Below are 26,518 nucleotides of genomic sequence, written 5' to 3'. Positions count from 1 at the left end.
ATGAAAAAAAATACAAAATGACTATCAATCGGGTACCCTTAATTATGAGGAAGTGAGAGATCAGCCTGAAACTCCCTGGGGGAACTTGTTAATGATCTCAAGGCACCTGGGACCACAGTCTCCAAGAAAACCAATGGTAACCCATTACACCGTAATGGATCAAAATTCTGCAGTGCAAGCAAGGTCCCCCTGCTCAAGAAAGCACATGTTGCATGCCCAGTCTGAAGTTTGCCAGTGAACACTTGGATGATTCTGAAAGTGATTGGGAAGGTGCTGTGGTCAGACGAGACAAAAATTGAGCTCTTTGCCATTAAATCAACTCGCCGTGTTTGGAGGAAGAGAAGTGCTGACTGTGATTCAAAGAACACCGTCCCCACTATCAAGCATAGAGGTGGGAACGTGATGTTTTGAGGGTGTTCCTCTCCTAAAGGCACAGGACTACTTCACCGCATCAATGGAAGAATGGATGGAGCCATATATGATAATATTGTGACAACCTCCTTTCCTCCACCAGGACATTTAAAATGGTTCTTCCAGCACAACAATGACCCATAACAAACAGCCAAGGCAAAAAAGGAGGGGCTCAAAAAGAAGCACATTAAGGTCATGGAGTCCCCTAGCCAGTCTCCAAACCTTAATACAATAAAAAACGTATGGAGTGAGCTGAAGCTCCAAGCGACAGCCTTAAAATATTAATGATTTAGAGATGATCTGCAAAAGGAGTGGAGCAAAAATCCTCCTGATGTGCGCAAACCTCATCATCAACTACAAACGGTGTCTGACTGCTGTGGGACTTTGCCACCAAGTATTAAGTATTGTTTGCCAGAGGGATTAAATACTTATTTCTCCCTCATTACTCATTGTAATGCTTAAGAATGTTGTAAATAATAATGAGTTGTGAAATTGGTTAAAAATGCTTTAATAATTAATAATGCCTTAACTAGTGTCAATTAATTATTATTTGAGACATTACAAACTGTTGATTAATATACCCTTATTGTAAAATATTACTAAGATGTTTTTGTTTTTTAAAGGGCCATCATCAGCTACATTTTCTATCTCTGCATTCCAATAGAACATGATCAAAGAAAAAACATGGGGGATAAATACATATAAAATGTGGAAATAGAGTGTATATAAAAATAATAAGCAAACATAAACATCCTATAAACATATACTTACTTCCACTGACTTATAACACACTAAAGGTCGATTTATAGTTCTGCATCAAACCTACGCCGTAATCTACAGCATAGCTCGACGCACACCTCTCCAGAAATGTAACTATTTTCCACGTGACACAGCTGTGATTGGCCACCTGGGACTTGCTTTTTTACCCTCTGCGATGCAGAGACGCATACGCATTAGTACAAAATGCGCCCGCTCTGTAACGCACTTCTGCAGAAGTATGAATGGGCCTTAACAGTATAAGCTAAAGCCACTAGGCAGGTGCTGGTTTCAATTCTTCTGTAAGTTTGTTTGACTCTCAAATCATTAAGTGCTTCTATTATAACATAACATTTTTACTTATTTTTAAGAACATTTCTTATATATAAGTGAAAAGGTGTCCCGGTGGTTTACTCTGGTAATGCAGCACAGTAGGGATGCAGTATGCAGAAGTCACCAACAAGGGATAATACGGATGTAAACACAGATAGAATTTTAATAAACAAACAAGATTCACAAAAGCAAAACAACAGAAAGCAAATATGGGAAAACGCAAAAAAAATAAAAAATAAAAAAATAAACAGGACAAAGTAAACTAAACTACAAAGTCAAGACTAAAGAAAACAAAACTGAGAAATCAAGAAACAGAAGAACTGAGACTAGATTAAGATTACTTAAACATACAGACCATACTGGGAGCATACAAAGCATAAAAGGATTCAAGAGAATACAAAAAGAAAAACAATGCAAATTACACAAACCAGACATGGCGCACACAAGTCAAACAAAAGACTTGATGAGGAACACTTAAATAAAGGGGCTTATATACACGAAGGGGGTGAGGAACACCTGGGACCGGTAACAAGGGGGCAGCATAACAAACAACTAATCAGAGGGTGTCGCTAGGGCAGGACAATAACAAAACAGGACCATGTGCTTAAAGAGCACATGGCTGGAAACACAAGACAGGGGAAAAGGGGACAGAAGCACATGTGACCGAAAAAAAGACAGACACAGGCTAAGGTGTGACAGCAGAAACTGGGTTGAAAACTGCTGAATATTTCTTTAGGTCAGAGGTCATTAAAGAGTTGAATGTAGTTCCGTTAATCATGTCCCCCATAACTCCATACATGACTGCAGCTGTGTCTGTGTGTCTTTTTGCATGTATTGATTTCTGTTTACATTAGTGTGTGTGCGCACTGGTGTGTGTTTGTTAAACAGGGCGGCAGGGTGGGGAGGGCTAACGTTTATGAGCTCAGTGCATATGTCCCTGATGACAGGGAGGGGGAATGTTCAGGGAATTTCCCTCTCAGAACCCTCTAGAACAGACGACACTGTACAGTCAAACCCCTAGCTCTGAATTATTGCAAAAAAAACACCCACAAGCCCTGAACAATTAACGGGCCTCTCGGAATGTAATTACACTTAATGAACAAATGCATGAATGACATGAATCATGTTAAGAACAGGCAGGATTAAAGTTCACCAGTCAAGACTCTCATGTTTAATTGTTCATGTGTGTCAATGCAAAAGACATGGAACAGAATGACTTGGGAATTTCACTAGACATTGTACAGGGGAACAATCTGGAAGTCTGGAAGTGGAAATCCCTTTCTGAACGTTTATCCTTTTCCATATATAGAATCCAGGCAGGGTTTCCTTTAGCAAACAGGAACCTGCAGCAGTACAGTTTGCGTCTGCTGTCACAGACTGTTCCTCTCGTCCTCCGGCTGACCTCTGTGCCCTGATCATGAGATGAGAACACTGGGGAAACTGCAGGGAGGGGAGGGAAATCCGCTGGAGGAGCGCCATCTACCTTTGTTGTTTAACTCTGTTCTGGAAGGCCGGCGTTTCACTGCAGTTGCTGAGAACACTCAAGTGCCGTAGCCTCATTAGCCAATTCAGTATGACTGTAATAATATGGAATCTAATCAAACTTAATTATTTTATAGGTAGATAAATATAAAATATACTATATTTAAATATGTCACTGTATTAGCCTGTCAATGTCAATAATTACAAAAGCTATGGTATTACACTGTTGAAAGTGTATTTGTATAGTCGTTTACGTAATGCGATATTTTGAATGAGAACAAGGTAGAATCTAACTGCTCTACTACTTGAATGAATTAAGTTATTGTAACTTAAATATAATAGATATTAGGAAGTTTGAAAACACTTAACCTGATAAGATAAAACTAACTCGGAAATAATTATTTGAGATAGACACTTAAAACATTTACATAAGACCTACTTTTAGGCATAGTTTGAGTTAAGGTGGATTAATTCAGTTGCGTTACACTGACAGCAGTGATTCATTTCAGTAAAATATGGTAAACTTTAGGATCTGTCTTATATTTGTATAGTGCAGCATTAATGAGAAAAACACCTTTCCTATTGGCTCCTGTGCCCATTTATGTGCATACTGGGTGTCAGTCCCACCTTTACTCACTATCAATTAACAGCTATTCCCCCAAGGCTTCCTTCCTTCCCTTAAGTGTGCTTTTATTATATAAGGTGGTGCAGCTGCCTTATGTTAATGGTGTAAAATGGCCTTAATCAAAAAAATGGCCTTAATCAAAAAAAGAAAACATAGAATGAGCAAATGTCTTTAAACTCTTGGTGTATAAATCAAGTTGTACTGTAAAAACAGTAACACTTTACTTGGATGGTCCATTTGATGGCCTCTTTGATGCCCAACTGACTTTCTACTAACATTCAACTACATGTCTATTAAATGCAAATTAACTAAAAGGTGAAAGTAAATGATTCTCTATTGAATATAACCCTACATTCAACTCTAATCCAAACACTTCTCTTAATATTAAAGGTTTAGGGTTAGATTTTAAGTTTAGGTTAAGGTTAGGGTAAGGGTTAGGTGTAGGGTTAGATTATAGGCTTGATTAAGGGTTAAGGTTAGGGTTAGGGGTATGGATATGTTCTATTTTAAATCATTTACATTCAACATAGGGTTAAGTTCAATTTAATAGACATTCAATTCAGTGTTAGTTGAATGTCAGTTGAGCATCAACAAGGCCATAAAATGGACCATCCAAGTAAAGTGTTACCGTAAAAACTACACTACTAATTGAGAGTCTGAAAGGACCATGCCATGTTTTGAGCATACCGTGATGTTAGTCTCAATAATAATAGGAATATTCTAAAATGAAATCCCTAGCAATACTGTAGTTCCTGAAGCCCTTCACTTAAAATATACAGCCTTGGATGAAGCCTGACCCAAGTGGTTCCCTTTAAAAGCAAATAAGTGGTCTACCTTATTTGCAGGTGTTTCCATTCTGAGGCCTTTGGGTTTCCTTAACCTCCAGAGTAGCAGCTCAGTTTAACCACCATGTGGATTCTCTATAATGTGTGTGGTAACCCACAAGACACAGGTCAATAGGCCTCAGTCTTACGCTGTTCTTTCCTTAAATACTGCACTGATCATTTTATGTTGCTTGGCGATAGTTTACTGCTGTTAAATACAGCACATGATTTGTGCTGCAGAAATGATCTGTTTATAAGAAGCATGCTCTGATTTGAGTTTTTTTTTTATATAAGGCATATTGCATTCCTCTAAAGGTTATTAGAGAAGGCCAGCACATGGTCAAGTGCTTCTGCTAGATTCACCTTCTTCACTGTATTTCAGTTACTGTACTAACTCTACTCTACTTGACCCGTGTTTCCTCTGTGTTCTAGATTAAGGTGGAGAATCCAAATGATTTTCAGGACATCACCAGCGTGGTGGCTCTTGCCAAAACATACGCAACAGCTGAACCCTTTGTGGAATCCAAGTACGACATCCGGATCCAGAAAATTGGCAGCAACTACAAAGCATACATGTAAGTGTATGTAAGTGTGTGTGTGTCTGTGTGAACTCACTGTGTGTGTGTGTGTATATATACAAGTCAAACTATACACGAAGTTCTTACCAGAGGCAAAATGCATTCATTTTGCACCAGCATAAAATTGGATAGAAATGATTTGGCTTTGAAGTAGCGAGCCACGATTTGTCAGTGGTGGATAAACAGTATTACCATATTTTACACACTATAAGGCACACCATGTTATAAGGAGCACCATCAATTAACATCTATTTTCTGATATATTTTCATACATAAGATGCACCGGATTATAAGGCACATGTGAAGCGACACTAGATAGGAACAAGGGTGTCGCCATGTTTCCCTTTTAATTCCCATCCAATTCTAAGTCAATCAAGCGCTGAATGTTAACCTACACAGATCTTAAAAACTATTTATTTGGGTGAGTTAGTCGCTTCCGTTTATTTACAGTGAGCTTAGATTTCCAATATTTTTCTAATCATGGTAAGCGGCAGCATTAGGCTCGGTTTACATGCAGGCTGTAGTCAGATATACTCACCTCTGAATGGTGAAAGAGCTAGCGCTGCAGATAGCAGCTAATGCTAATACTGATCCAGTCTGAAGAAACTTCACTGAACTTCAATGTACTTCAGCAGAGTGGCTTTTCTGCTCCTAACAACCTGACTGGTAAAATTTATAGAAAATATGCACTGGATTATAAGGTGCACTGTCCATTTTTGGGAAAAGTAAAGAATTGTAAGTATGCCTTACAGTGTGAAAAATGTGGTATGTGATGTTGCAGCATTATTTAAGCCTTAGGTGTTATTTTACCAGTAGTTGATAACAGTGGCGATTGCTCTAAGACTGCAAGGGAAGCTCAGCTTCCCCTAAAATGTAAAAAAAATAAGTGATTAAATATATACTGGTGTGTGTACATGTCACTGATTAAATATGCGCTACAACGCGCTGAACTTAGTTCAGAATCAGCTTCTTATCACTGGTAACGCCGCGGCTTTCCTCTCACTCATTCTCGCAGCTTCACAGCGCTGCTTTAAACAGTGCGGACGCTGAGCGTCCACAGAGCTCAATAGCGGAGCAAAGCGCGCGGTGAAACGAGACGAGTCATTGGATAAATGCTGGGCTTTGTCCCGCCCATCGGACGCTCAGTGTCTCTGGGGGTCTATGGAGCAGTGGGCTGGCCTCGGCCGGCCCGGACGCTCAGCTTCTGCATGATGATTGGATGATCTGTCTGAGCCGGAGTCCCTTTTTGATTGACAGCGAAATGTGCGAATCAGCGATCTTTTAGTGTAAAAATCCATTTGATAGTCTTCCTAACGAAGAAAAACTTAGAGTTAAACAGCAGGGCAGATCAACTGCTCAGATTAATTTGGTGTAAAAAGGTGGGGAAAAGTAACAGGTATTTTCAGCTGTTCTGGTATGATAAAGTGAGCTGGCTGACTGGAAGTGCTGTAACAAATAAAATGTACTGATGGCCATTCCTCTTGATGAATCTCAGGACATAAATGAACTGGGGCCAGTAGTAAGTATTGTGTTAAAATGATAAAAATGTTTTTTTATAATGTTATATAATATGTTTTGGTCTCAAGATGACAAATGATTGGCCTCAAAGTACAAGATCTTTATGAAGCGAGATGATGCGAGCGAACTATGTATTTAATGTACCCCCTTTTCTTTTTTTTCCCCCTTTTATAATGGTTGTTTGTGCCCTTATATGTTGTGTTGTTAATGTATGATGTTGTAACGGAGCTACTGTTTTTATGCAAAACAAATTTCAGATCATGGATCTGACAATAAAGTATTATCTAATCTAATAATCTAAAGTAGAAGATATGCAACTTCTGATACCAGTCAAGGTCTGATACCAGTCAAAGTCTTAGGCCTCTTTTTCAAGAGAACATTTTTGTACAGTGAAGCTCATTTTAAAAAATGCACTTTCACCTGATGGTTAAAGCTGTGTTAGAAGCTATTTTAAAAATGTGGTGTCTGAATAAAATGTAGAAAGAAAAAGGAAAAATTGTTCTTTTTACAGCCAGTTATTGCTTGATTAAAGATTGGTAAAGTCATAATAATGGATTTCTAAAATATTGTGATGTACCACAAATTACACCAATTGTAGTGTATTAATTCAAAAAGTTTATTCAATTCTTGTAATTGTAATAATTGCCTGCTGGTTATTTATTATATATGGTTGCGTAGGGCCTAGTCACGGCTAAATAGAGGCAATAAAAAAATTCTCATGACTGACATGCCAAAAGTCATGAGATATCAGTATTTAAATTGATCATGATAAGTTGTTTATATCATCACTGTCCAATGAAAAACAAGTAACTTAAAAATGTGGGACGAACCACTAGCTGATAGAGCCCTGTGTTACCAGAACACTCAGGGTTCAGTCTACCGCTATTGGGCGGCATTTAATACCGCTAACAGGGGCTGGCTAACACTGCTAAGCATGGCTTGTTAGTGCTTCTTACCGTGGCTAGTGCTCACCTTTGGACAAAATATTGGAAATCTAAGCTTACTGTAAATAAACAGAAGCACTTTACTCACCCAAATAAACGGTTTTTAAAAGAGAAATTTACATCCAATTTTGAAAACTCAAAATTCCAAGGCAACTTACTGCACTATATATTTCTGAAAAAAAAAACACATGCATTTGTGGCAACTGGAAATCTTTAGCTAAGATGATTCATGTATTGAAACTTCAAATATTAAAAATCTTACCATCTTAAAAAATGTATTTGTGTTTTTAATTGGCCTGATTTAAGTTCTATGAATTCTAAGTTTTGCTGACTACCCTTTAGGATCAACCAAAAGATTAAGTTGTGCGGAAGAAATGTTTTACATTAATTTTGTTAATTTAATGTAGCATCTGAAAACTTTATATTACATTTATGCCTATTACATATATGCCTTATTGTCAGTTATATAAGATTACAATTAATGCAAATGTAACCAGGCAGAATCAGCAAGCATATAATCTCACTCAGCAACACAAAACGTAGCAACTTGCTCTTATAGCCTTCAACACTGAGACCAGTCAGTTATTATATAACACATATGCACATTCCAATAGAAAGCAGCCTGTGAGCAATGAAAAAAACCTGCATAATTGCTCAGTAGACCCTGTTTAACTAAAGAGTCAAAATGAGCATGTGCAGTAGTGCAGAATAGCTGGCTTGGCTTTGACTAGGGTTCAACTTCAATTTGTAAATTTTGCCAACACAGATATTTATTTAGGTCTACCTTTAACAAGAAAATAAATAAAGTAAGTTAAGGCAAAAATCACATTAAGGAGAACAATTTTATGTTTTTAAGTTTTTTACAGTGCATAGTGGCAGGAGAGTCATGGTGTGTATGTGTGTACTGGCAGTGTTGTAATTTTACTACCCTTGTATACTTTACGAGACAAAATTCATTCATTTTCTGTCCTATTAAATGTGTATTTTGTATATTCACGTCAGCAACCCAGCTGTACAAAATGTTCACAAACATTTCAGATTTCAAATATATTTAATTATAGCTGACCGCTGTGTTGACCAGCTGCAAACAGCTAAAATGCAGCTTTAAATATAACAACAGCATCAACAGCAAGAGGTATAAAACCTCAGGCTGTGTTGAGACACCAAGGCAAACATCCTTAACGGTCAGTATGGGAAATGGTCAGTTACAGTACACGTCTACTGTATATTAGCAGCGTAGCGTCACAGGCTTGTGTGTAAAGCAGGGACAGTGTGCTGCACTCTGTCAGCGCTGCGCCCTGCTATGGCATCTTCTCCAGCTCTCTGAGGGGAAGCGCTGGCGTCTCCATGGGCCTGCCCTAACCATAGTGTGGCGAGCCTCTTCACCCAGAGTCGCCAGCGGTGTGGCACCGGACGAGCGCTTTCCAGTACAGGCGTGGGAACCTTCCCAGAACCTTGCCTCAAGCTGACCACCGTGTACATTTTGATTGCAGCTGCCTCTTGTTTTCTTCAGTGTTTTAAAGCTGGGGTGGCTGTTCTGCTTGTTGAGGCCTACTGAGATCTGAATTTACTGCCTTTTACTATGCACAGGTTTTATGCTGTGTAATTGCTATTTGTATGTTTTTGCAAGAGATTCATTCAGACAGTGGTGCTAAAACTGTTGTGTGTGTACCACAGGTGATAATTATTACATCTGTAGAGTTTTCATCTGTAATTTTCATAACTTCAGATTTCTATGTGCTTAGTGCTTAACCTTTTAGACAAGGGGTGTCCAAACTTTTTTTGCTGGGGGCCAGAAGGAGAAATATATTCGAAGTCACGGGCCACACTCTGTAATAGAACAAATAATGAAATATACCACTTTAAATAATACTTTTTTCCTGATTATTTCATTTACACACCATTTTACTTGACTTACTATCTTTATCTTTGACAGTGTTGTGTAAAGATTTTTCAAATTGATGTTTCATTTCATGATGTCTCTTAATATTAAACTCCTTAATTACGGCAACTTTTAGACTTTTGAAATGCGCACTCTCTCCGCTTTAGACTCTTTTGCCCTGTTTTTCCGCGCTAGAAATGCGCACTCTCTCTGCTTTAGACTCTTTTGCCCTGTTTTTCTGCGCTAGAAATGCGCACCCTCTCCGCCTTTAGACTCTTTGGCCCGTTTCTGACACCTAGCATTTAAACTTTGAATCTCACATTATAAAAACCTGCTTAACAGCGGGCCAACTTTCATTATATTTCTAAAATACCTCGCAGGCCTCTCCAAAAAAAGGAAACGGGCCGCAAATGGCCCACGGGCCATAGTTTGTACACCCCTGCTTTAGACCCTGTATGTAAGCCTGCACTTCTGTTATTTACTCTTACAACTACAGTGCTATAATATTATTAATATCAGTTTTATAGGCCTTAGAATAGAGCCCTGTGGAACTCCACAATTGTCGTTTGCATAATTTAATAATAGCCGACTAATTACCCTCTATATGACATAGGAAATGTCATATAGAGACATATATTCACTATACAGACTCTTGTTTTCCCATCTTAGGCCTAATGAGATGCCTCACTTGGCATACTGCATCATACCAGAAACAATGATCAATAAGTATAACAGTGGGGGAAAATAATTATTTGATCGCCTGATGATTTTGTAAGTTTACCCCCTTACACAGACATAAACCATCTATAATTTTATGGTAGGTTAATTCAACAGAGAGAAACAGAATATAAACAAAATAAAAACAGAACAAGAACATCAAATAAAGGTAATAAGTCAATTTGTATTTCATTAAGTTACATACATTATGATCCTCAATCAAAATTTGTCTTGGTAATTGGTTTGAAAACCCTTGTTGGCAAACAAAAAAGTCAGACCTTACTTATAGTTGGTCACCCGGTTTCACACATCTCTGGGTAAGATTGTGGCCAGCTCATCTTCACAGAAAATCTTTAAATCTCAAAGATTTCAAAGAAGTCACTTGGTAACTCGAAGTTTAAGGTCCTTCCACAGATTTGTTTTTTGGTTAAATGTCTGTAAACTGGCTGAGCCACTCCATGACCATAACAGGATTCTTCTTAAGCCACTGCTTTGTTGTGTTGTTTTATTTTGGGTCATTGTCACGCTGGAAGACCCATCCATTACCCATCTACAGTGTTCAGGCTGAGGCCAGGAGGTTCTCATTCAAGAGATTCTACAGTACATGACCTCATGAGCCTATCTGTACCCTTAGCAAAGAAACAGACCCAAAGCGGAATGTTCCCACATCTGTGTTTGTATGGGGTTGATTCCAAAAAGCTCAATATCGGTCTCATCTGACCACATCACATTCTCTGAATCAGACTCTGACCTTTAGGTGGGTCTGTACATGAGCCTACTTGAGCAGAGGCACTTCGGGATCTCAATCCATTAGGGTGGAGTATGTCGCTAATGTTTTTTTTGGAAAGTGTGCTTCCAGCTCCCTTGAGATCATTAACAAGCTTCTCCCTTCTTCTTTAGAATCACCCTTACCCTATTGGGTGAGAACTTGCATGGAGCTCCAGAGTGAGGGCGATTGACTGTTATCTTATAATTATTTCATTTTAAAACCATCAGTGGACTTCTTTTCCCCAAGCTGTCCTCAAAGCTTTAGACAAACCTAAAGTATAAAACATATTCTGGCTTGTTTTACACTTTTTGTTTACAGAATAATTCCTTGTGTGTTCCTGTATAGCTTTAATGTGTAGCTCTTCAGTATGAAATTTCCAATGTAAAAATCATAAAACATGATGGGAAACACATTGAATGAAAAGAGGTGTGTCCTATCTTTCGACTGGTACTATATGCTTTGGCATGTATAGTCACTTACAGAAATTGTAGGCCTCTTAAGGCCAATTTATACTTCTATAGCATTTAACCTACACCATAGCCTACATGCCGCTGCATTCCCTACACCATAACCTTCATCGTAGCTTGACTCACAATTCTCCTGAAATGTAACTACAAGTCGCTCGATGCGGACAGCCGCAGCTGTGATTGGTCCACCAGGCTTCGCAACCCCACCCACACATTGCTGACTTCGCAGTTTAAACTACAGAGTGACGCAGAGCTGCTGATACACGCACGCAGAAGTATAAACGCACTCTGCTGCGTAGTGTTCTGCTAGTTATTCTGCTGGTAGTTTTGATCTAAATGGACAAAAAACACCTTCCTACAGTTGACCTTGAAAAGCTTTGACTGGTAAACATTTGTTGTAACAACAACAGTTGTACGTAGAGCCTTTTCCATCTCAGCTGCTTCAGGCTAGTGATAGGTGGCGTCCCAGCCTTAGAGTAATATTGAACCATCGCTGTCCCTTTCACAGCATGTGCAACATTACACACTCTCTGTCCACAGATGAGTTCATTATTGACCTAACTGCAGTCCTCCATTGTGCGAGTGTCTGTATGAGTAAGAGAGGGAAAGAGTGAGAGAGAGCGATAGCTGTTGGGTGAATCATCTTGCTTATCCAAACAAATAAACTCTGTGCAGCCACTAGTCATTGCCTCTTCCTATCTTAAACACTCTCGGAGCGATGCAGTTTTGACACACGTCTCACTTTGAAGTTTTCACTTTCCATACTAAACACACAACAGACTACGCTCTTATCTGCCGCTTCCACACTGCTTCCCCCTATCGCCTGGACGCGAGTGATGACCCGTGGTCGTGTTGTTCGAGTTCTTTCGAATCCCTGGAAACAAAAGAGTTGGGATGACTAAGAATGAAAGAATTGTCTGATTTTAGCTTTATCTGTGTTGCATAAAAAAGCACCACATCAACTTTATTCCACTTCCTGCATTATCATTATTATTGAGGGACTACTGTCTGTTGTTTGATTGTCTCTCTCTTTGTCTAGGAGGACCTCTATTTCAGGGAACTGGAAGGCTAACACAGGCTCTGCAATGCTAGAGCAGATTGCCATGACAGACAGGTGGGTCTGAGGGATCAATATATTTAAAAATATTTTTATTATATAAGTGTTTAATCATTAAAAAAGTGTTCTTTCGAGTTTGGCGTCTCCCATCTTTACAAAAAGGCTTTCTTGACCCTTGTCAGCTTGTAGTTACCTAAAATAAACTAAATATAATTGCAAGATTTTATTACTGAAGAAACCGCTGATAAAACTGCAATCTTTGGAATAAAGAGACGCACCGTGGCTCAGAGTGGTCCAGCGGGCTAAGTTCTGCCGCTATGATCAGGAAATTAGAATCACCGGTTCGAATCCTGTTCATGTAGCTTGCCATCAGCTACCGGAGCCCTGAGAGAGCACAATTGGCCTTGCTCTCTCTGGGTGGGTAGAGGGCGCTCTTTCCTCACATCACTTCAAAGGGTGATGTCTGCAGCACAAGGCGTCTGTGAGCTGATGTATTAGAACCGAGTCGCTGTGCTTTCCTCTGAGTGGCTGACTTCAGATGTGCTAGTCTTCACCCTCCTGGTGTTGGTGGCATCACTACTAAAAGGGGGAGTCTTAATGAGTGAGTTGATAATTGGTTTTGTAAATTGGGGAGAAAATGGGAAAAAAATATAAATAAATAGACGTACCAATATGATGTAAATGGGAGGTGTGCAATAAGAAATATATTACTGTAAAAAGACTAAAGCTTTATAACTAAAGTCTATAACCATCTACAGATGATGTTGAGGACCTGATTGTAATTTAGGCTGTTTAAAGCAGTAATAAGTGTAGGGGTGTCCTAACTTTTTAGGACGTTTAGTTATATTACATCCATTTCTAAATATTATTACAATAAAAATCAAAGGTTATATATTTATTTAGGTTAATATTGCCTTAACGTTTTCATGTGATTGTATCCACCTGATTTGTTTCTTCTTTCTGATCTTGGTTCTTTAGGTATCGCTTGTGGGTGGACTCGTGTGCTGAGATGTTTGGAGGTCTGGATATCTGTGCTGTGAAGGCCGTACATGGTAAAGATGGCAAGGACTATATCATAGAGGTATGTTAATCGCCGTCACAGGTTATTCTATCTACAAACACTATAAAAGCACTTTAAATAATGATGAATCCGTCACAACACGGCCCAGGATGGTCCAAGGTCATCTCAGACCCTGTGATATGTTTCAGTGTTGAGTTTACCGCTTTGAAATTGTTTTGTCTGTGCCTGAGCATTTTGACATCTGTCCCCTCGATTAACCCAAAACAAATTAGAAAAATGGCCTTGCAAAAAAAGGGTGCAAGTTTCAAAAATTGTATAGAAACAGTGCTGAGGCTTGTGAATGAAACTAGGCTTCTTGATGTGCTGTTAGTTGGGTGGATCGTGTCCGTTCCTAACTCAGAATTAAAAGTTCAAAGTAGCCCAGGGAACAATAGCAGTTGGGTGCAAACACATTCTCATCTACAGATGCAGGGCTGGAGTGAGTAATTATTTGAGCTTGAAATCTCAGAGAGACAGTTAATCTGGCCACCAGTTACTAACATTCAATAAGCTCATTCATATTAACTATGAAAGCACATCAGGTCCAGGTCTCTTGTTTTGAAGTGCTAGTTAGACAGTTTGTCTCTAAGAGTGAGTAGAAAGTACTGTGTTCAAATTTCACCCGCTCTGGTGTGCCAAGTGGTCTTGCAGTCAAAAGCACTGCCACTATGATTGCCACAGTGAGACAACAAACATATTTCTATGCAAAACAACATCTACAACTACATCAAATTATTATTATTTTGTAAGTTAATAAAGGGTACAGATGTTTACATATTGTTGTACAGTGGTATGAAAATGTTGTAATGTAGTGTAATGTAATGCTATGGGCCAATAATACATCATCATTTCTGAACAGTGAAAGAGCTAGTGCTTAGCGTGGTTAGAGGATAATGCTAATACTGCTCCTGTCTCGGTGCTGAAGAACTAAACTGAAATTTCCTAGTAGCTTTGCTGCTCCTTACAACCTAAATGGTAAAATTCATACATAAGGAGCAAAGGATTATAAGGTTCACTGACTATTTTGGGGAAAATAATATATTTTAAGTGCACCTTATAGTGCGAAAAATATGGTAGCCAAAATGTAAGCTCTGTGGGACCTCAGTAAATCTAAATAAAAAGTAGTTAATATGATAGATCACTGACTTATACATTAAAAAAAAAATAATACATTCAAAAAACATTGATTTGAAGCTTATTTAGCTCCTTTATTGGCTTAGTTCCCACATCCAGACAGCTACATAAACTTTTCTTACTGATAACAATGACAGAGTAGCACAGAGTAGATCGGTGCTTCATGCTCGCTTACTTTTGCAATTATAGAAATATAACATGCAACCAACTTGGCACAGCTAAAGAATATCCATAAAATGAATGACATTCCTACTCCAATGTAAAATTAGTACTCAGGACATTAAAATATATAATGGGCTCCTGGTTAGTTCTGTTGCTATGGTATCAGGTTTGATGGTCCCACTCAGTGTTTGTTGCAGTGGCTTGTTTCAATAAGAGTGCTGAAGTTGTGTGGAGTTGTGAGGAGCTGCTGCAAATCACTCTCTGAGTTTAATCCTTCTCTAAACACTCTTGAGTGGAATGCTGAGAGGCAGGGCATTCTGAGGTGAGTGCTGAAATAGTCACGTTAATGATAGCATATTTTTGTGACCTTGTGGGTAATGTGTGTGTGTGCCAGGAAGAAAAATGGCCTGTACTCTGTGTGTATAAGCACAGAGCCACGAGCAATATTAACCTGCCTCAAGTCCCTTCTCCATCTCTGCTGGGTTGTTGATGTTTGTGGATGTTTCTGTAGTTCAGTTGGCTACACTCTTAAAAAATAAAGATGCCAAAAAAGGGGGTTTTGGGAGTGGAAAAAGACTGGAAAAGGACTGCCAGAAATTGATCTGTAGGGAAGTTAGGTTTGGTTCACCAGCAAATATTCCTAACCTCACTTTCTCACCCAGTGAGAGTACAAACATATTATTATGCAAAAGTACATTTTTATTTTTGCAAGATAATAAACAGTACAGATGTTTACGTATTGTTGTATCTTTGGCCTTTAGTCCACTGTGCCAGTCCATCATTGCATTTTGGCCCATTTACAGTAAGTTTGACTAAGTCTGGACATCCTGTATTAGAATAAACACTTTTCTGTTCTCTAAAGGACTTTTCAACAGATAAAACCCAGAGATAAAACAGGCCACCTGAATGCACAGCTCTGGAAAAAATAAGAGACTAATAAAGATAAGTTTCTATGATTTTACCAAATTGAGAACCTCTGGAATATAGTCAAGAGGAAGATGGATGATCATAAGCCATCAAACCAAGCTGAACTGCTTTAATTTTTGCACCAGGAGTAAAGGCATAAAGTTATTCAAAAGCAGTGTGTAAGACTGGTGGAGGGAGGAGAACATGCCAAGATGCATAAAAACTGTGGTTTTATGCAAAAACCAGGGTTATTCCACCAAATATTGATTTCTGAACTTATGACTTAAAACTTTATGAATATGAACTTGTTTTCTTTGCATTATTTAAGGTCTGACAGCTCCAAAAAAAAAAATTATTGTTATTTTAGCCATTTCTCATTTTCTCTAAATAAATGCTCTAAATGACAATATTTTATTTGGACTTTGGAAAAAATGTTGTCTGTAGTTAATAGAATAAAAACAACAAAGTTTATTTTACTTAAACATTTTTTCCAGGGCTGTATATATATAGTGTTTCTAGTTTTAACTAGAAATTTACCACCTGAGTTTTCCAATTGACTATTAAATGTTGTAAAGAAGTAAATACACATAATTAATTATGTGTATATACAGATCTGTGACGCATTTCCCAGCACGTTCTCTTTTAGTAATTCCTGTTTCAGTAATGATATGTGTTGCCATTTAGCTGTACAGGGACACATCACCCACCTAACAGTTCTGATCTGTGTCCAGGCTCCTCGTCACTGCTCTTAACAAATATGAAGTCAGTGTTTAAAGTCACGGTGGAACTGACTAACAAGTGAGAATATTTGCAGTTACGTTTTGAAACACAGTATAAAAAGCTCTCTAAAGTTAAATGTTTGCTCTGACTGGATCTGCTGGATGCTGTATTTCAGAAAACACAGCTCCACTGCTCTACAGCTCAGTGCAGGGAAACTTTATACCCCTCTAACCCACACCTGACATGAAGATCACTGAATAAAATGAAGAAGAATTTTGCATTCTGTGTCTTTCCTCTAGAACAGGTATTTAATTAGAATTCAGTACGGTCCAGTTAGAGAAAATTTAGTCAGGCCGAGGTCCGGACCGTCGTCATTTTTAACTTCTGTATTCAGTATTATATCCTGTTTTATGTCATCAACAACTGAAAGAAAAAACAAATTACAAATACTATTCAGTATGTTTCAACAATATTTATTGTTTTAAATAGGCCTGTCACAATAATTACATTATCGACTTTTCATACAATAATGGAAACACCTTCAATAATTTAACTTATCGATTAATGTGAATTAATGTGAATCTGTATGTCAACTTTGTTTCAAACTTTGTTGCTATATTTATTTTATTTGATTTGATTTATATTAGATTTAGGCCTGCCTGTCATAATAATAATTACATGAATGACAAATCCGACAATATATGGAGAAATGTTTGCTGAACTTGGCCAGAATATCAGCTTTGTTTAAAAACAGCAGTTTTATTTTATTTTATATTATTGCTGTTAGTATGTTTTATAAATGTAGTATTTAAATTTTTATGGTGCGCACCATCTGAATTAGTCTTTCTCGTTTTATTCTCCGACTGCTGCTTCTCACTGCCTTATTCGCCTGTGTGTGCTTCTCCACGCTCTCTGCACAGATCTAATTGGCAGAGGAGAGCGTTTGGTGATCTTAAAAACACATGTGATTGGTCTGTGAGATTACTGCGCCGCCGTAAACCGTGAAGACAAGAAACGTTCCGCCGCCTTAAAATATCACTGTCAGAATTCAATTCCAGTGTTTCCGTCTATTAGTGACCTCTGCTCTAGAACTTTGTGGCCTCAGAGTAACACAAGGGTCTTATCTGCCTGATCATCAGGAGACAAGAGATCATGAATCCAAAACCAAGTAAAGCCTCACACATGCTCAATTAAATTGATTTCACTATGATTTTACTTGGTACAGCTTATAATTCTGTCAAATATCAGTAAGAGTTCAGCCTAGTTTTTCACTTCAGTTCAGTGAGTTCCAGCCCAGATTCCCAATTCAATACCCTTATCACTAAACCATTTATTCAGGAACCTTTATTTATTAATGTCCACATTCAGAGAGTGTTTTATGATAATTTGAGGAATGGTGTGTTTTGCTTTCTCATATTTCGCATAATTTGACCTCGAGTTGTTTGGTGTTCCAGTATTTTAAAAGCACTCTGTGACGAGGTCTACGGAAATAAGGGAGGCAGGCAGAATATGAGCTATAAGCATGTCTCTGTGTCTGCAGATAAACAACTGAAGCCACTTAGGCCCTGTGTGTTAGAAAAACACCCCACTGCTACATTTGCGTGTGTGTCATCTCATCCTGATGCACTGAATCCTCTCGTCAAGGTTATTTATAGTTCAATATCTAAGACTGCACACATTGTGGGACACATTTGCTTCGACAGGCAGATAATTTTCCGCTTTTGCTGTTGTAACGCTCTCATGAGGACCAGATCAGGCCTAGAATCTCTCCCACGTACACACACACACACAATTACACACACACACACACACACACGTACATGCACATTCACATTCACATGGCGGGCGGTCCAACAGAGATAAGGGCCTTCACAATGAAGTGATGTAATAGCTTTGGAGGTTGTGGTTAGTTAGTTCTCTTTCAACAGTCAAGTAAAATGAGGAGGTCAAATGCATGGGTGTATGTGTGTGTGTGTGTGTGTGTTTGTGTTTGTGTAAGTGATAGAGAATGGGCAAAAATCTTAATTTTTAGATGTGCAAAGCTGGAAGATACTGTAATGTCTGCAGTGATGTTTAAGACACTCTAATAGAATAGTATTGAACGTATCATTGGACGAATTGATATTGAAAGCACCAAGAAAGGACTGGGTAGAATAAAAGAACAACAATGCTAAAGACATGCAGGCCCGTAGCCAGGGGGGATCGAAGGGTTCGTTCGACCCCCCCCCCCAACCCCACTCAGCCACCCCCCCCCCCGCCTGCCCCCAGAGTAGTGACGAGTAAGAAAAATTGTTAATGTTTCTCTTTACACATTTTGTTCAGACTGTTTTACACCAATCCAGTAGGTGGCGGTAATTCCCCCATTTCTGTTCTTAGCTTGTGGAAAGAATAAGAATCAGGGGAAAGTTACTTGAGAAAATGGGTAAAAAAGAAGACAAGGAGCGAAAACGGAAGAAAACGGCGGTAACATTGTCCCAAAACATTGGTGACTTGTTCAAAAAAAGGCCCAAAATCGGTAAGTTGCTGAGTGCAGGGCTTCTATTTCTTTACAACTCCCCTGCATTAACAGTGCCGGGCTCTGCTTAGCCCAATAGTGTAATTGTACATGTAACACCGGGTTATTACTGTTATTATTGTGATAACTCTAAAGTCTGGATTTTAGTTGATTTTTAAGAAATGTAGGTTAAGTGACAATAACATTCAGTCACTCACTTTGCAATGCTGACGATCAAGCTAGGGTGTATTTTACTCTCAACATGCCTGTTGCTCCTAAGGCCAGAAAAATATCATATTTAATATCTGGCTGTGTTTATGAATACTTATAGGTTCAATATAGACACCCAATATGCCATTTTAAAGCTTTTCAGTTATCTAGCCTATTTAACCGTATCTCCTTTCAGAAGATAAACATTTAGGGCGAAATATGCCTAGTTTATGAAAGTTATGAAATATTATTTTCATATTTGCGTTTTTCGTACGTCCATATTTGATCGAATGCGGATGTTATACACCATTCGAACCGTCTGCCTCTCCGGATTACGGAACTGTGTTTAGAGTTTAAATCTGCTTGTGTTTCGCTTTGTGTTTACCTCAGGACACTCCCCAACTCCCCAACCCCCTCCAGCGCTTCCCCCACACTCTTACCTTCAAAACGCCTCCAAACTTAAGAAAATCCATCAATCCAGTCACCAGTAATTCTCACATATATCCAAACAGTGCTTGAAATAATTTGAGGCAGAAAATAATAATATCAACTTTAACGCGTTATTAAAAGCGGATTATTGGTCGCTCCACGAATCCACGCATATCTAATGAATCAGCAGACCCTCACAGACCAGACGGTATGCAAATGAGCTCTGTCAGCCAATCAGGCGCCGAGTTCAGCGAGCTGAAAGGGGGGGGAGTCCCAGCACAGTTGTAGGAAGATTTGAATAAGACAGAACACTTCAATTTATATTATTATTAATTCATGTTTAAGTTTTAATGACCATACCGATAGTGTACCTCATGAAGTAATTCTTATCTATTTATGTCAATAGTAGAGAGATAGACAATTAAGGACAGCAACATCAGAGACAGACAATGGAGGGCAGCAACAGAGACAATGGAACAAAGCAACAGACAACTGAGGTGAGCAACAGAGACAGACAATGAAGTCACATCACAGATTTAGGAAGTTTGAGTAACACTTACATTTATATCAAATTTATGTTAACAGTGGGGAGCAACAGACGAACAAATAAGGACAGCAACAACAGATTCACAACAAACTTATAATAAATAAAATATGTCTAAATTAAAAGGTTTGAAGTGTGCTCGTGTATTTAGGGGGCATTGGAGTAGAGAGCCAAATGAAGTCCACTTTTGGGGGAAAAAGATCCCCCCCATCACAATGCTAGCTACGGGCCTGACATGAGGATAACGCTGTGTCTGTGTACTGTAAAAGCTTAATCTGACGAGTATACTACCACCAACTCCTAATCTGGTGTCTTTGTCATTTAATGAGAGTAAAAACTCCACAGATAAATGCGCTAAAAGACTTGCAGCTGTAATTGTAGCGAAAGGCATCTCGGCTTAATTATTTGTATAGGTGGGTATGAACACATTTGCGCGAGAGACTCTTTAGATTTTTAATAGATTAAAATTTTTTGTCATTTTCATTCAACTCTGTGTTAGTCTATCACTTAAAATCTCAATAAAATACACTTAAATTTGTGGTTGTAAGAAAAAAATTTAAAAAGTTCAAGAGGTATGACAACTTTTGGAAACCATTGTACATTCCATTCTAGTGCTGTCAGCTCTAACACACAGGTTATATTTTAAATCAGTTGTTTGACTAAAATTAATGATTACCTGCCACTGTGTTTGGCACAGGTCTCAAAATATGCATACATTTTCTCACACAGTCTGTATATGTATACAGCCATTAACAGGGCTGTTTTTAAACATTTATGGCCATAAGGAAAATGCTATCCACCCACTAAGCATATTATTTCTTTATTAATATTAAGCAGGGAAAAAATTGTACCACAATAGGATATAGCTATAACTAAAATATATACAGAGCCGTGAAAAAAGATTTGCCCCTTACAGATTAACAGATTTTGTTTTACCTTTTCTGTCATACTTACCTTTTTCAGAATATCTAAATAACTGCATTTTTCACTCACCTCAGTTAAGATCAGTATTAATGATTCAATATTAAGAAAGAGACTGGGTGAAAATGGTATCCATGGAAGACTTCCAAGGCAAAAACTCCAAGACTTTGGAAAAATATTCTGATAAGAGAAAAGGTGAACTTTTTGGAAGGTGCGTGTCCCGTTACATCTGGTGTAAAATGTAAAACACATAATTTCAGAAAGATAACATCATACTGAAAGTCAAACAGTGTGGTCCAGTGGTGGTAGTGTGATGGTCTGGGGCTGCTTTTCTGCTTTAGGACTGCTTTAGCATCCTGTAATTGAGGGAAACATGATTTTGCTCTCCACCAGACAATTCTGAAGGAGAATGTCCAGCAATCCGTTTGTAACCTCAAGCTCAGGAGTACTTGGGTTCTGCAGCAGGACAATGATCCAAAGCACACCAACAAATTCTCATCTAAAAACATGGTTTAAAAAACTAAATTAAGGTTTTGGAGTGGCCTAGTCAAAGTCTGATTGAGATGCTGTGAAATGATTTTAAACAGGTGGTTCTTACTCGAAAACCCTCCAATGTGTCTGAATTAAAACAATTCTGTAAAGAAGAGTGAACCAACATTTTTCCTCAGAGATGTGAAAGACTCACTGCCAGTTAAACAATAGAACACGAGAGGGAGTGTGTTATCGCGAATAATAACGTGATGTTATTCGTGATAACACACAACCTCAAGTGTTCTATTGCTTTTATACAACAGTTTGTAAAGAACCGTAAGAAATCCAGAATGAATATGCTTTAATATAGACTGTGCCTTCCGCCAAAAAGTAGCTGTAACAGAACTGTAACTACAAAACGTGCATAGTTTATAAAGACCAACCCCACGAAGGTTATCTTAAAATCAGAAGTGGGAATAAGTGAAGATGGTAACATTAGGACCGTGAAATAACATGAAAACTCTTCTCTCCTGCTCAGATAAGTCTTCTTCAGGTAAAAGCTGCGCGTTTTTGAGCATTTCTGCTTGTTTTGCTGGGTGTTGTTGGTTTTAGCTAGCCGGCTGACCTGTGGTTAGGTTAGCGTAGCTTGCTTTAGCTCAGCATAAACTTAGCTTAGCCTAGCCTGGCTGGTTAAGTTACCGTTCTGGCGGTCAGACGGCATTAGCCGAGGTGATTTTCTTTCCCTTTTTTCCACAAAAGACGAGCCAGCGCCGCGGGTGAGCGTGCCGTGGCTGATCGCTAGCTTGTGCTAAGCTAACGCTGCTGCTGCTGCCACTGGAGGTGATGATTAAAAACTGTCCTGTCCTAATATGCCGTTACAGATTTAGTGTGAGAAGGCCGTGATCACTTCTCAACCAATCAGTTTGTGAGGTAGGAACTAACTGTTGTATAATGATCATTAAAGCTTGATTGCAGTTTTTGTCGCCAAGGGTGGTACAACCAATTATTAGGTTTAGGGGGCTAACACTTCTTCACAAAGAGCTAAATTGGTTTGGATAGATTGTTTCCCTTCATAACTAAAATTATTATTATCTTTTTATATTTACTTAGGTTATCTTTGTGAGAAATTTAAATGTGTTTGTTAATCTGAAAAATGTAAGTATGAAAAGGAAAAACAAAATTCATCTGTAAGAGGGCAAATATTTTTCACAGCACTGTATATTCCTCACACTTGTTTCAAATCTTTAGACTCTGAATATAAAACAAAGACAAGCTGCAGTAACACAAAATTGACCATTGTCCCCTTAGTGACTAACAATTGGCCAAATAAATCTGACGAATAGGATCAACTAAACTAGTCACATCACATCACATCTCGGTTAAATTTAAATATAGATCACTTAATTAGAATTTTTCCAGCCATGTGAAGGTAAAAGTCTTAATAAACAGCAAACTGCGTATTAATCAAAAAAATAAATCAGAAATAAATCATAAGCCTAAAAATTGTTGAATCATTTCATTGTGTCATAAGGCAAGCATAGCATTTTAAAACATTCTACAATAAAGCGTTCAGATGTAGTGGTGGTATTGTAATGGTGTATGGCTGCTTCGCTGCTTCAGGGCCTGGACGAATTCTGTTCTACATCAGAAAATTCTGCTGGATCTGAAGCTCAAGTGCATTTGGTTTATAGAGCAAGACAGTGGTCTGAAGTACAAGAGCACATCCACCTCTAAATGCCTTAAAGGAAACAAAAGGGTTTTGGAGTGGCCTGGTCACACAAGTCCTGGCTTAAAGGCCCATTCAGACGCAGTGGCAGGACCTGAAAGGGGCAATTTGTCCTCTAAAGCTTTCCAGTTTGGCTGAATTAAAGCAGTTCTGTAAAGAAGAACAAGCTGGAATTCCACCACAGTGAAAGATTTGAAAGTCTGATCTCAAATTATAGGAAAGTGTATTGAAAAACTTTATTTCTTATTTTGTCTTTTTTTCACTAAACTATAAATAATTATTGAAGTAATACAGACTATAAAAAACACATAAGGAATCATTTAGTAGGGCTATTCACTGTATACCAACTCTACCTCTTCACAACTTTACAACTGATGCTCTCAAACACATTAAGAGACAAGACATTCAAGTATCTCTTGACAAGTTCAGCACAGCTGTTAACTGAAAGCCATACCAGGTGACTCTACCTCATAAAGCTGACTGAGAAAATCCAGCCAAGATGTGCAAAGCTGTCATCTAAAATAGAGCCTTTTGTTTACAAAATAATTCCATATGTTTTTCTTCATAGTTTTGGATGACTTTAGTATTAATCTGATATGCAGAACATTTTAATATAATGAAAAACCATTGAATTTAAGATGTGTGTCATGGGAGAAACAGGAGTGCCTACATATTGTCACCAGACATGAAAATGTGTCCAAACTTTTGATTGGTACTGTATATATACTTCTTATTATTTAATACCAGAGGTGGAAAGTAACTAATTACATTTACTCACATTACTGTAACTGAGTAGATTTTATGAGTAATTTGTAATTTTTAAAGTAGTTTTTAAAATAGGTAATTTTACTTTTACTCAAGTACGTTTTGACACAAGTAATTTACTTCACTACATTGGAAAATTCCCCATTACTGAGTAAAAAAATACTGGGTAACACATTTTCTGAATAAAAAAAGGAGTTTTGTTCTCCATGGCAGCGCAGCTGAACTTCTCCATGCAGTGTTTATTACGGTTAGTGGGAGAGACGCTGTGTTAATCAGCAGTGTAGCCTGGGGTCTGTGTGCACGGCTCGGGAGAACCGGTGTTCTGTCGAGTTACCCATTGATATGTGCTTCTTTATGGCACTGCACATGCACCAACCAACATTCTTTTGTATGTTTTCATGTTTTTCATAATAATTCCTTAAGTTTTTATTAGTAACATCTGCTTGGATGAAAAAACATGTAAATAGCAGTTAAATATAGCAATGGCAAGTTAAAAAATTAATTATGAACTGTAAAACTATAAAAATACGGTTTATAGTCACCTATATGACCATAACCTTTACATTTTTAATAGTAAAGACAAAAATGGATGATAGAAACCTATGCCACTTGTTCTTGAAAATGTTTTATGGGGTGGTCTAAACAAGTTCTGCCTGAAAGTTCCAAATTATTTAATTTAATATTTATTTAATTTATGATTTGTACTTTTTAACATCAAATAAATAAAAGTAACTATGTAACTTTTACTCGAAGTACATTTTAAATTGAGTAGGATTTTAGCAAAGTAAATGTACTTTTACTTAATTACAATTTTTCAGTACTTTTTCCACCTCTGTTTAATACTGCCTTTTACTTGCCATATTTTATATTTTTATGATATTTAAAATATTTTGTAAAAAGTATTTTTTTTTTTATTAAGTTATAAAACACTGTTAGGCAGTGTGGAGAGTACACTAAATTATTATTAATATTCTTCTTTGTATTATAATAATAATTATTATTATTATTATTATTATTATTATTATTATTATTGTATGTTATCACAGTATTACGTTAACCATTTAAACACAGTATTACAGTTGTTGCTCGATGCAATAAACACTGCACATATATCCTTATATAGACATTTACATGCAACAATTAGCATTCAGTAACTCAGAGCTCAGTCTCCTCTGAGCTTTAGTTTCATTTTGAAAGTCAGGATGTGACAGGAAACCGCTGTCTCTGGAGAGTGTGTGACGAAGCACATTCCATATATGAGCTGTTCATCAGCAGGAGGCAATTACCTAGGTAAGGTCATTACAGAGGAATGTGCTGCTACTTATTCACATGTGTGTGTATTTAGTCTTACAGGACAACATTACTTTGTGAAACACTGAAATACTGTTTTATGTTATCTTTAATACTGTGTTAACTTGTCTGTGACATAAACTAAAAGTGTCAGTCTCTCCAAAGTAAAATTAGCATGTAGCATTAATGTTTTTTTTTTCATATGTTTGTGAACTCATAATTTGTTTAATCAGTAATCAGCTGCACACAAGCCTAAATTCCCTTTATAATAAAGTAGTTTAAAACAGGCCACTGGACCCCAGAGCAATGGCTGCATAGTGGCAGCGGTACAGTTTGGTGGAGGAGGGATAATAGTTTGAGGTTGTAGAGTTTTGACTATAGGCCATTGGTTCTGGTTTTGATGCCTTGAGTCTTTTGGCCTGTATTGTACAAACACATTTTAGACAGTTGTATGCTTCTAAATAGTGGCATCAGCTTGGGGAGGACTATTTCTTGTTCCAGCATGATTGTACCCCTGGGTACAAAGCAAGACTTGATTTGACAGTGTTGACCTCAACCCCACTGAACACCTGATATGAACTGGAACACTAATTTTACACAGATACACTTAACAGTCTTGTTAAATGTCTTTCTAGAAGATAGAATGATGTTATAGATGTAAAGGCAAAGCTGATTTTAAATGAATGTCAATAATTTTGGAATGAAATCAGTCTCATCAGTCTCTCTGTGATGGTCAGAGGCCCTCATACTTTAGGCCATGTAGTATACACTCTATATCACTCTATATATGAAAACAGTGGGAAAAAGTACTGATTAAACATTTATATTTTTTTTTAATAAATGAATAATTTGGAAACAATAATAAGAATTATGGGAGGCCTCAACTCCCTTCCATAATTCACTCCTTTACAGTGTCTGGGGGCAAATTAGTAGCTTTTTTAAGGATATAAACACAGCATATCTACTGCTGATTTGAGCTCCAGTTTGCAATGCATATATTTGATAGTTTTTTCTCCCCCCCCCAAAAAAAAATACAACAAAGTGTGAGAATTTTAATTTGTGATTAATTGTTGTGATCAATTTTTTTGCAAGAAAGTAAATAAAAACACATAATACAAAGTTTCTGTAACCATATTGTAGATTTAAATGATGTTATGTAATAACAAAAGTTTGGGAGAAGGACCACGCCCGAACTCTACATTTTAACTCCACCCCGTATCAATCAACCGTCCTATAAATACCTCCCCTAACTAACTACCTCTCGTGACGAAAGTTCACAACCCACCTCCTCCCCAACAACCCCCTTTTTCTACTCTTCCACTT

At 37.8% G+C, this 26,518-nt stretch overlaps 1 protein-coding gene across 1 annotated transcript in view; it reads left to right on the top strand.

Annotated features, from left to right (window-relative positions):
* syn3 (synapsin III) overlaps nt 1–26,518 on the top strand; it is a 219,342-nt gene that overhangs the window by 173,075 nt on the left and 19,749 nt on the right. The window contains exons 8-10 of the mRNA XM_022671547.2: nt 4,864–5,006; nt 12,346–12,420; nt 13,342–13,444. Of these exons, the coding sequence (XP_022527268.2) occupies nt 4,864–5,006; nt 12,346–12,420; nt 13,342–13,444 (321 nt within the window). The remainder of the gene's footprint in view (nt 1–4,863; nt 5,007–12,345; nt 12,421–13,341; nt 13,445–26,518) is intronic.

The sequence above is a fragment of the Astyanax mexicanus genome, chromosome 2 (genome assembly GCF_023375975.1).
Source record: "Astyanax mexicanus isolate ESR-SI-001 chromosome 2, AstMex3_surface, whole genome shotgun sequence".
In the NCBI taxonomy this organism is placed as follows: Eukaryota; Metazoa; Chordata; class Actinopteri; order Characiformes; family Acestrorhamphidae; genus Astyanax; species Astyanax mexicanus.
Note: the sequence above shows the minus strand (reverse complement) of the source record. Positions and strands in the feature narration are given on the sequence as shown.